The sequence below is a fragment of the Calidris pugnax genome, unplaced genomic scaffold (genome assembly GCF_001431845.1).
Source record: "Calidris pugnax isolate Ruff unplaced genomic scaffold, ASM143184v1 scaffold177, whole genome shotgun sequence".
Lineage (NCBI taxonomy): Eukaryota > Metazoa > Chordata > Aves > Charadriiformes > Scolopacidae > Calidris > Calidris pugnax.
In genome coordinates this window covers 1,632,098-1,642,184 of record NW_015090909.1, presented here as the reverse complement: position 1 = coordinate 1,642,184, position 10,087 = coordinate 1,632,098, and the positions used below count along the sequence as shown (strand labels likewise).

Below are 10,087 nucleotides of genomic sequence, written 5' to 3'. Positions count from 1 at the left end.
CACTGAATTTCAACAAGAGTTAGCAAACAACCTTCCCCTGGGCTCCAGTGAAAATCCTTGGCTTGAGTATCCTGTCTGAGCCGCAGTTTCACTTACAGGAGACAAGCTTTTTTTTGAGGTCTTTTAAGGTATTGTTTCCTGAAACAGCAGTAGATAATCTGCATGCAGAGAAAGTACTGCAATTCTCTTATTAAAATACAACGATGTATGTATTTCATGAAAGGACTACTAAAAAAAAAAAGGTCTCACGATCGTTAGGATTATTGAGTACAATTAACTGTTCTAAATCCAAGTCATGAACAAAACAGATAATCTTTTACATGTGCCAAGATACAATTTTATTGCTTCTCATATAACACTGCATTTAGGGATTTATTTAACTTGAGGGTATGGAAAGAGCAAAATGGGTTCGCTTATGTCTTGTGACATTTGCCCTACCGTATGTTAGTGGAAGAGGTAGGGACTTTTCACAGACACTGCTGGAAATGTCATAAGAAATGCACACCAAAAGCTTAATAATTGTGCTAGAAAGAACATGTAATCTCTGCCAGGCTCTAATATCTAGATTTAATTATCTTCAACTGAAAGATGTAGAACATTTCACCACAGTTCTTACATGACTGTACATAAATGACGCTGTCTACGGACGTCACAGTTCTGCATTGTCTCATGATGATTTTCACAAACTTGTTAAATTGCTGCAGTATATCACAACCTGGGAGTCTAAAAGCTCCTCCCTGGATGGTTGTGTTATCACCAGTGTGTGATGCTGTACACCAAACCTTCAAGAAACCGGCCAATGAGCCAAGTTGTGGAGCCCTAATCTCCTAGTATTAGGATAGTAGTGTGTTAGTGTTATTGCACCTTCATAGTATCAAAAAGAAGTATTGGTTTTATTGTGCTTATTTTAAAACCAGTACACTTAAAAACAACCACAATTATCTAAGTTGGGTATATAAAAATATACACGTAACAGCTCACATTATACAGTAAAAAAGAAAGCACCTGTGTTGAAAGTTTGCCCCTTTCTTTAGGAGGAAAGCTGTCTTCGTGTAGTTGCTTCAGTAACATGTACTTACTCGTATATACATACAAAACCAGAATTTTAGCCACGTTAATCTGTCCTCTTATGTGGCAGGGAAGACAGAAGGCCCAGAGGGGTGATATGTCTCATTCTTTCTCCATCACAGAACTGCTGCCATTCACACTGTGTGAACAAGAGTAGGGCTTGGGTGAAGTGCGAAAAGCACGAGACAAATTATGCTCCATGTGGCATAATTCCTCCCAGGAAACAGCATAACCAACAGCCCACAAACAATTGTACGTTGTTCTGCTGTCAGTAGGAACCCTACAACCCTCGCTGAGGAGTGCCGGCACGCGGTGTTGGGCTGTGTGTCCCATCTCTGGACCGTGATGGGGGTTAGAGAGAGGGGCCAGTTGTCCAGGTTGCACCTGGAAAGCTATGAACCAGAGGGCTGCTGGATACCTTCTTCAGCACCTCTGGCCCAAACTGGGAGAGAAGAAGAGTGTGGAAAAAAAAAAGGCTGTGGATCTTGTTGTGTCAAAACTTTTCTATGGATAGGAGGGTCAAAGTATAACTCTAAATTGTTAAATGCTATTACAAAAGACGGTTTTAACTTAGTCTGTTTAAACATTAGGTTCCTTTCTAATCCTAGCTGCATTTCACTATAGTAAAAAATGAATTTTCTTCAAATACCCATTATTAAAGATCCTTGCAATTATGCTCTAGAAGTGCCTGTTCCACATCAGGCTCTAATCTATTAAGAAGTTACCTTTTTTCCAAAATAAAACTGTAGTAATTAGATATTGTTTTTAAGCATGTGAAAAGAGTAAAAAGCTATTTCTATACAGTTTCTGAGGTAATAAGCTGGCATGTTAAAAATACATTAATGCAAGTCGTTCAGTTGTGAGTGTGTCCTTTGCCCATCTTCCCAAAAAGAGGGGATGGACACAAGGATTTCAGTGAAGTGGAGAATAGGTTTGTGGCATATACTGGCTGGTATACTGTATCATAGCTCATCATGGTTTCTTGTGAGGTCCTCCCCATAATTAGTAGCTTGGCTTCCGACAAACATATTCCAGTTGTCTAGAACCTCCTCTTTCGTTAGTTTTTGATCCTGGTGGAAGGAAAATAAAATTTCTGTAAGAACATTTTCAAAGCTAAGTAAAAGATACACCGGCACGGACTTATGAGAGCCCTGAGAAACAGACAGTTCTTCAAAGCAGCAGACTGCAGGTTCAGGAATCATTGTAGCTGTCATGGTGAGTGAAATTTGGACCCCAGTGGAAAACAGAAGTCCCACTGGCTTCAGTTGGGTCAAACTGCTAATCGAAGGTTCTTCGTTATTAACCCATATACTGTTTGGCAGTTGAGTTACCTGGTATGCAGTTTTACCCCGTGGTTTGGTTTTGCCTTCCTGACAGTAAAAAGGAAAATCCTCTGGTGTACTTTGTCAAAGATGGTTGCTTATGTTAGCAGTTTATACTCTCTATGTAAAAGTGTTTTGGCTTTTCAGGTTCCAAATTTGCTCACATCACATTTCTGAGATCACCATCTGGGATCTACTGAACCATTAATCTCCCACATTAGAGGAAGTAGATGCATTGAGCTAGTCTTTAAGTCAAAAATGTGTATTTGATTATAGAAATGGGAGTTTTTGCTACTTCCTCCGTAGTGTATCTTTTATTTTTCTCTTGCAGGCTAAATTAGCATACAAAAGGCATGACCATTCTTAAAAGAAAAAAAAAGAGTATTTCTACTGTGTTAGAACTTTCAGGTTTAAGATGATAAATAATTTCTTATCCAACATAATGGAAGCCAAGGGGACTTCTAGAGCTGATAACCTGTACTTTACTTTTACTTTGATTCTAACCCTACCAGCTGAAATTGGCATTGATACATTAATACACTAGCAATTCTAGCCTCTAAAATTCCATTTAAACTGTACTAATAAGATAAGCTTTTGCAAACTGGTAGGTTTAAAAAACCAAACGGTGTATCTTTTATTTTTCTCTTGCAGGCTAAATTAGCATACAAAAGGCATGACCATTCTTAAAAGAAAAAAAAAGAGTATTTCTACTGTGTTAGAACTTTCAGGTTTAAGATGATAAATAATTTCTTATCCAACATAATGGAAGCCAAGGGGACTTCTAGAGCTGATAACCTGTACTTTACTTTTACTTTGATTCTAACCCTACCAGCTGAAATTGGCATTGATACATTAATACACTAGCAATTCTAGCCTCTAAAATTCCATTTAAACTGTACTAATAAGATAAATTTTTGCAAACTGGTAGGTTTAAAGAAAACAAAACAAACAAAAAACAAAAAAACAACCAACATCTTATTTAACTATTTTTAAAAGTATACGAGAACACGAAGTACCTTGTCTACATCCGATTCATAGACTAAGTGCCTGGCTTCAGCTAGTGCATGGTCATAGTCTTGTGGGAGAATCCAGTGCTGAATCTCCTCTTTGTCCATCTTTCCATCCTTGTTGAGGTCACGAAAATCTGAGAACTGTTCACGCTCTGTAATCACCCAGTCAGGCTCTGGTCCCCCCTCTTCATTTGCAAACATATCAGCTGGAGAGGAAATAAAGGTCTCACTTGAGTCACAGTTAATTTGCAAAATATGCACAAACTAAAGACACAGGGGTCCTGAGAGGAAGAATACACTGGAGAGGAAATAAAGGTCTCACTTGAGTCACAGTTAATTTGCAAAATATGCACAAACTAAAGACACTTGCACAGGGGTCCTGAGAGGAAGAATACACCTTTCAGTCTTTGCACAGTGTTTGGTTTTACTGAAAATGAAATGTGGGTGTAAACAGAGTGGCTGCGTGTATCTTCTCTCAGGTCTGTTTCTTCACTGCTGGTGATTCTGTCCATTCTTGCATTAACCTTGGATTGTAACTGTTCACTGCTAGTGAGGCTAACGTGAGAGGTGAACTTATCCAAAAGCCATTGTCCACTGAACTTCACAATGAAAAAAGTTCTTTAAGGATCTTTAGTTAAACAGCAATCATAAGCTTTAGTGTGGGCCTCAATCACGTGTGGAAAAAGGAATTCGGCAACTTAATCTTGTCCCTGCCAGCAAATGTCTTTGTGGGTAAGATCAGACTTGAGCCAGCAGAGTGGTTAAGGGGAAAAAAGGTAAAGGGAAATTTAGGAAAACAGATATTGCTAAATGGAACTTGAATGCTTTTGTCCGGCTTCTAGAGAAGTCTGTGTAAGAGAAATTCATTTAGTAGGTGAGTCCTTTTTTAACCATGCAGTGCTGCAGCACACTCTACTAGAAGGAATTCTTCTACAAAGAAAAACCTGGAGCAGTCATGAATCAGTGGTGCATTCTGTGAGAGAAACCACAGGCAGTGCACTCGTCATAGGTTGGTACCCTGGGATGGAGTACCACTTGTGATATAGGATGCGTAGATTATGTATACAAACTGTTCTGTACATCAGTCCTGTGCTATATTTAGGAAGCATCAGTAGGAGAATGACACAGTGGCAGCAGCTATCTGTATAAACAGAGTTGGGAGAATAGCAGTGATTATTAAGAGCAAGTGACTTGATCTGTTCTTTACAGCACAGGTCTTCCATGCTATGAGTAGTGTGTCTGCTTTATTATCCTGGTCATTGTTGCCAACCAATTGTTTCCTGCTCATCAGGGCTGCTTATTCTTCAAGTCTTCTGCTTTTCTATTTATAGTTAATACCTGCTTTGTGAAAACTTTGTAAAAGACAAAACAGGAGGAAGGGAGGAATTGTTCTATAACCTTCAGCAGATTTCCCCTTCAAATACTTGATTTAGAGACTGTAATTTTTTTACTTTTTTGTTGTTCCTTATAACTACCAAAGAAGAGATTTGGGTTTGTTAATTTTTTTAACCCCAGCTTGATCAAAAATAAAAAATATTACACCTGAGAAAGGGAAGTGGGAATATTTTAGGCATAGTTTTCCTCAACTCATGAAGAAAACTTCAGACAACACACTCACTTTCTTTTTCATTTTTTAAAGTGCAAATTATATTGTTTATTTGAAGCAACAGACGTGTCCTGTCAATTTGACTCTTATCATCCTTGCCAATGTGGGGTGATCGTGACTAGAACATTCTATGTTCCTATCTATAGAAGACAAGAAAAACCAGCATTCACATGGTAACAAATGTTGACAATTACTTTATAATTATATGTAGGTAATGTCACTGAATGAACTGAAATTACTGTGGAAATTGTGCTGCTCTGTTATTTCAGTCATAAATGAATAGCATTCACATTCTGAGGCTAAATATAATTTACAAGGAATAGAAACCCCCTGCCATTAATTAATGTGTGTATATTGTTCCTGATTACACGTGAAGTGATCTTTATAGCACCACTAGAAACAGAAAGATTCATCTGAGTTTACACTAATGCTTTCCTGGTGCTACTTTCTCAATTTAAAACCCATCAGAGCGAGTGCAGTGGGAGAAGTTAGCTTTGGGTATCAGCATAATGATCCAAAAGCCTAAAACATATCACATTACTGCTGCTCTCCGGTCCTCCTACCCTTTTGTCTTCATAAGCCTAAGTGGAAGACAGCAGCTGATTGCCTGGTGTCACTGAAGTTTGTGCAAATTCACTGTGACTTATCTGCTGTTGATGTTTCCCATTCTCTTCTCTTACTGCCACTGAAGTAATGCACAGCTGACTTTCACACACTTCACAACTTCTTTGAGGATATTAAATCTTAGTGCTATTTTTACACAGTTCCTTTGTAATGTATTTTGTATATCGAGAAGAAACATAATGGCAACACCACACAAATCATTAGAGAAGTATGGGGTTTTACTTACTAAATTAGGAAAAAAATAGTTGAAAAAAGGTGAATTTTCTTTTTTACAATGTGTGCTTCCCACCTATTTCGCATATTCAACTACCATTGAAACTTGAGAAGAGTCTAATTTACTTTCTGATCCTCCTGCATTTCTAAACAATGCCTTCAAAAGCTGATAATATGGTCAAGTATACAGAGAGTACGTCTGCCATGAAAAATATTATTCCAGACCCTCTAAACCAAATTTTATGAGAATAAGAGGAGAATCTTACTACACTGTAAAGTGTGAGGAACCTTTTGCTGGTGATGTTGCTATCTGCCTAAAATGAAATTAAACTTTTTGAGTTGGATGGTTGAAAAATAGTTGAACCAGAGCCCAGAAATGTTCATCTTTGGGTTGTTACTACTGCTGTAGATTTAAGAGAAGGTGGTCAAATGGACTGGAGGTTATATAAGAAACAAATCTCAACACTTACCAATGTACTCATCTTGATCCACAAAACCATCCCCGTTTTTGTCTATGTCTTCTAAGGTTTCCTGGAAAATAGTTTTGCATCGAAGTAATCAAGACAGAACTGAGATAATTTGATAATTTCATCTTTTGAGGCCCTGACCTGCCCTTGTACACAGTGTGACTGTTGTTTATACAATGAATATACAAATATCCTTTCATGTTGAAAAAAAATTCCCCACATGAATGAATTGGACACCATGCTTAAGTTTTAAGTTAGGGGCAGATACAAGCTTGCATCAAACACTTTGCTGCTGCATGTCAGCATACCTTTCTTTTTATTTTGGGGTAAGTCTGTGGCCCAGGACTGTTCCTTGATTCCATCTAGGAACTAAGTGCATTTAACAAGTATTTCTAATACTGAGAGCTCTAAATCAAGTGAATTTTGTGAAAGGCATCCCTTTCTGTTCCCCACTTGGCTTTTACATGTGTGTCTCTTTCTAAACCCTACATGGAAGGGTTAAAGAAGCATTTCAAAGTTCATTAAAAAAAAAAGTAAAAATATTGTAATTGGTTTTGCGCTGCTTACTAAGACAACAATGTTTTTCATATGTTCAAACTCCTCTGGGTGAAGGAAGGCAGTGAATTCTTCACGAGTGGCAGATAAGTCTCCATCCAGATCTGCAGTTTTGAATCGTCTTTCATCTCTGGGCAGCATTTTTTTAAAACTGTGCTGATCAGTTGCATCTTGGAATTCTTCTGGATTTTCTGCAAATTAATCAAGACTATCTCAAAAGTATGTTCCTTTTAAAATGTTACCACAACAAAGTACCCCAATTTGCTGTTAGGATCTAGACATACAAAGGGTTTATTGCCAGAATAGCTGCTGTGTTAAAATGGAACTTCTATTTCCCTTGAAGTTTTAAATTTAGAGGTCAAACACTTGGTTGGATTTTTTTAAAAGTGACTTAGTACTATAGGTCAATATCTGAGTAAGCCTTCTGTTGTTATGCAGGACAATGGATTTTTCAGTATTGTATATTCTTCATAGATTTCTTTTTTTTTTTTTTTCAAATCTGCTTTTACGAGCACTGCTTAGGCAGATTTCATTCAAAGAAGTTTTATTCTTCTTAGGAATCAGTATGATCTATGCAACTTTTCAGTTTCAAAAAGCAAGTAAACCAAAGAAAAGTCATTTCAGAAGCTGGCAGACTGACTGAAACTAACTGCTACACCTCTGCTACAGGGAACGTAACAATTATTTTCAGTTCAAAACACTGACTATTTTTCAGGGTGTTCAGCAGCATAAAGTGAATGGTATAATTTTTAAAATAGCATCACTAAACTCACTTCAAACATGAAAAATACTCATGACACTTTCACAATTCACATGGTGGAAGAAAAACACAGTTGAAAAAGATTAGGCCAGGTATCACAGATGGGAATTCCAAGCGTGCATTAACACAAGACCACAATGTAGTAGCTGTTTTTCAGATCTTGTGGACTACAGAGAGCAAAGATGAGGAGCTGAGAAGGGCTCCCAGGGACACTGCTGCAGCGATTGTGTGTCAAATATTTCCTTCCATGAATATAATAAGCTCCATTTTAATCTAAAGTAGACTTTGTACTTATTACTGCTACTGGAAGCTTGCTCCAGAAACCGCCTCTATGGTAGGTAGATATTGTCTTCTCATTTCCAGTATAAATGGTCAATTAATAACAATTTGTTGTTCTGTCTGGATTGCCCTTTAGCTTAAGTGATTTCGTCTCCTCCTTTCCTTTCATTAACTTATAAAAAACATAGGGAATGTATGGGGGGGAAGATTCAGATGTATTTTTAAATATGTGCTTCTTTTGCCTGATTTGTTAAGGATTTTCATTTGCAGTTGATCACAGTCTGAAGCATATTATTCTGCAAGAACTTTGCTATAGCTTAGACCCAGCCTAAATTTTTAGCATCTAGACTCTTAACATTTTAGAGAGACTGAATTAACAAACAATTTGTTGTTCTGTCTGGATTGCCCTTTATCTTAAGTGATTTCATCTCCTCCTTTCCCTTCATATACTCCCAGTCAACAGAACTGTTTTTCTCACTATATCTCTATATTAAACTATATCTCACTATATCTGATTATTATATCTGATTATAAGAGGAAGAAAGTGAAGTGTTTTAAAAATTCTGTACCTCCCATTGCTATAGCTTAGACCCAGCCTAAATTTTTAGCATCTAAACTCTTAAAATTTTAGAGAGACTGAATTAACAAATACTGGTTAATTATGCAATATATATATTTAATTAAAGTACTATTTTTAATGTTTAAAAAAATAATATATTTTTAACTGGAGGAGACTTTAATTCAGCTTCTTTGGTACATTTAATAATCCCCCTACAAAACCTTCTGTGTTCTGGTGACCCATGTAGAAATGGCTGCAATACTAAGAAGTGCTTTTGACCTCCGAGCATCTATTTTTTAACTGGAGGAGACTTTAATTCAGCTTTGGTACATTTAATAATCCTCCTACAAAACCTTCTGTGCGCTGGTGACCCACATGGAAACGGCTGCAATACTAAGAACTGCTTTTGACCTCTGAGCATCTACAAAATTTAAAGCGGTCTTCAAGAGTCCTAACTGTGACACCAAACTCCTGTTGACTATAAGGCATGACATCATGCCTTATAACCTCAATAGTCTTTAAGTATACATTCTGAAAATGTCGTCTTACCTAGATAATAACCGTATGTGGCCTGTTTGTATTCCTCCCAGGCAATTTTATTGTCCTTGTTTAGATCATAGTCTTTCCAAACTTTGGCCACATTTTCATAGATATAGCGTTTCTGTACCCGTTTAATCCAGGTTTTTAATTCCTCTGTTGTGAGATAGCCATCTTTGTTGTCATCTATTCTATCCACAATCTTCCTGTAAAAAGAGACCAGCATCCTTAAGAGTTGAACAAAAAACCAAACTACGTGTCATTCCAATTTTAGTAGTCTTTATCTGGCCCTGATTTTCTACAAAAACACAGTGCGTCAAACTTATAAAGCTGTCCTACTGGCTAAGGCTTTCTTGCATTTTGCAGATTATATAAAGGGATATATTTTTATTCATTATGGAACATGCACAATCAAAATTAGTGAAAAAAGTACCTCAGATAACACCTGGATTTTTTTAGGTTTTAACTACTAATTTAGGGGAACCTGTTCTTCACTGTTGATGGAGTGGCCTGGGCTGAGAGTGGGAGACAGCAACTTTGCCCTGGGAGAAAGGCTGTACTGCAGCTTGCTGGAGGCAATTGGGGCAAAAAGCTAGGATTCCTGGACACTAGCAGTTTTTCCTGTGGCCTTCCAGCAGACTGATCTCAGGGTGGACTGAGTTATGTGACTGGGCATGTAGACCATTCACAGTCTTCCCTTCCATTTGTGTTCTTCCACTTCTGTTTCTTTTCTTTCTTTCCCAGCAAAAAGCAGGATTGCTTGTGTTGCCAGGAATGCCTGTTACTCTCTAAAGCAATAGCCACTCTGCAGCAGGTCTCCTGGCAGCTGGGCTATAAGCCACTGTCCTGTGTAAAACTCCTAGCCTCAAGTCCTGTTGAAATCACCAGGGAAACTTCCATCTTTGAAAAGTTCTGCACACAGCTGCAGATAAAAACAACTTGAAAAACTATGTCAAAAAAAAAAAAAAGGTAATGCCCTCCCCTACCATTTCGATTCTCTGCAATAAATCTCTCAAGGCATGCCTGTAATTGTTAAACTCCACCAGTTTGGGTTTGAGCTTGTAAAACTGGCTTCAGTCCCAGCTAC

At 37.6% G+C, this 10,087-nt stretch overlaps 1 protein-coding gene across 1 annotated transcript; it reads right to left on the bottom strand.

Moving 5' to 3' along the window:
* Positions 1 to 314: 314 nt before the first annotated feature.
* On the bottom strand, positions 315 to 9,241 carry RCN1 (reticulocalbin 1). Its single transcript, XM_014949280.1, has 5 exons — positions 9,013 to 9,241; positions 6,878 to 7,056; positions 6,314 to 6,374; positions 3,407 to 3,606; positions 315 to 2,138 (listed from the first exon to the last, which is right to left on the bottom strand). The coding sequence occupies exons 1-5, from the start codon at positions 9,224 to 9,226 to the stop codon at positions 2,031 to 2,033; spliced, it is 762 nt and encodes a 253-aa protein (XP_014804766.1). The 5' UTR covers positions 9,227 to 9,241; the 3' UTR covers positions 315 to 2,030.
* Positions 9,242 to 10,087: the final 846 nt, after the last annotated feature.

What these genes read in the sequence shown, in the direction of transcription:
- RCN1 (XM_014949280.1), bottom strand. Translation starts at nt 9,226, where the DNA reads ATGCTGGTCTCTTTTTACAGGAAGATTGTGGATAGAATAGATGACAAC. An exon ending in TGAAAAACATTGTTGTCTTA is followed by an intron (nt 6,375 to 6,877) that starts GTAAGCAGCGCA and finishes ACTATTTTCCAG; the next exon opens with GAAACCTTAGAAGACATAGA. An exon ending in GGATCAAGATGAGTACATTG is followed by an intron (nt 3,607 to 6,313) that starts GTAAGTGTTGAG and finishes TTTCCTCTCCAG; the next exon opens with CTGATATGTTTGCAAATGAA.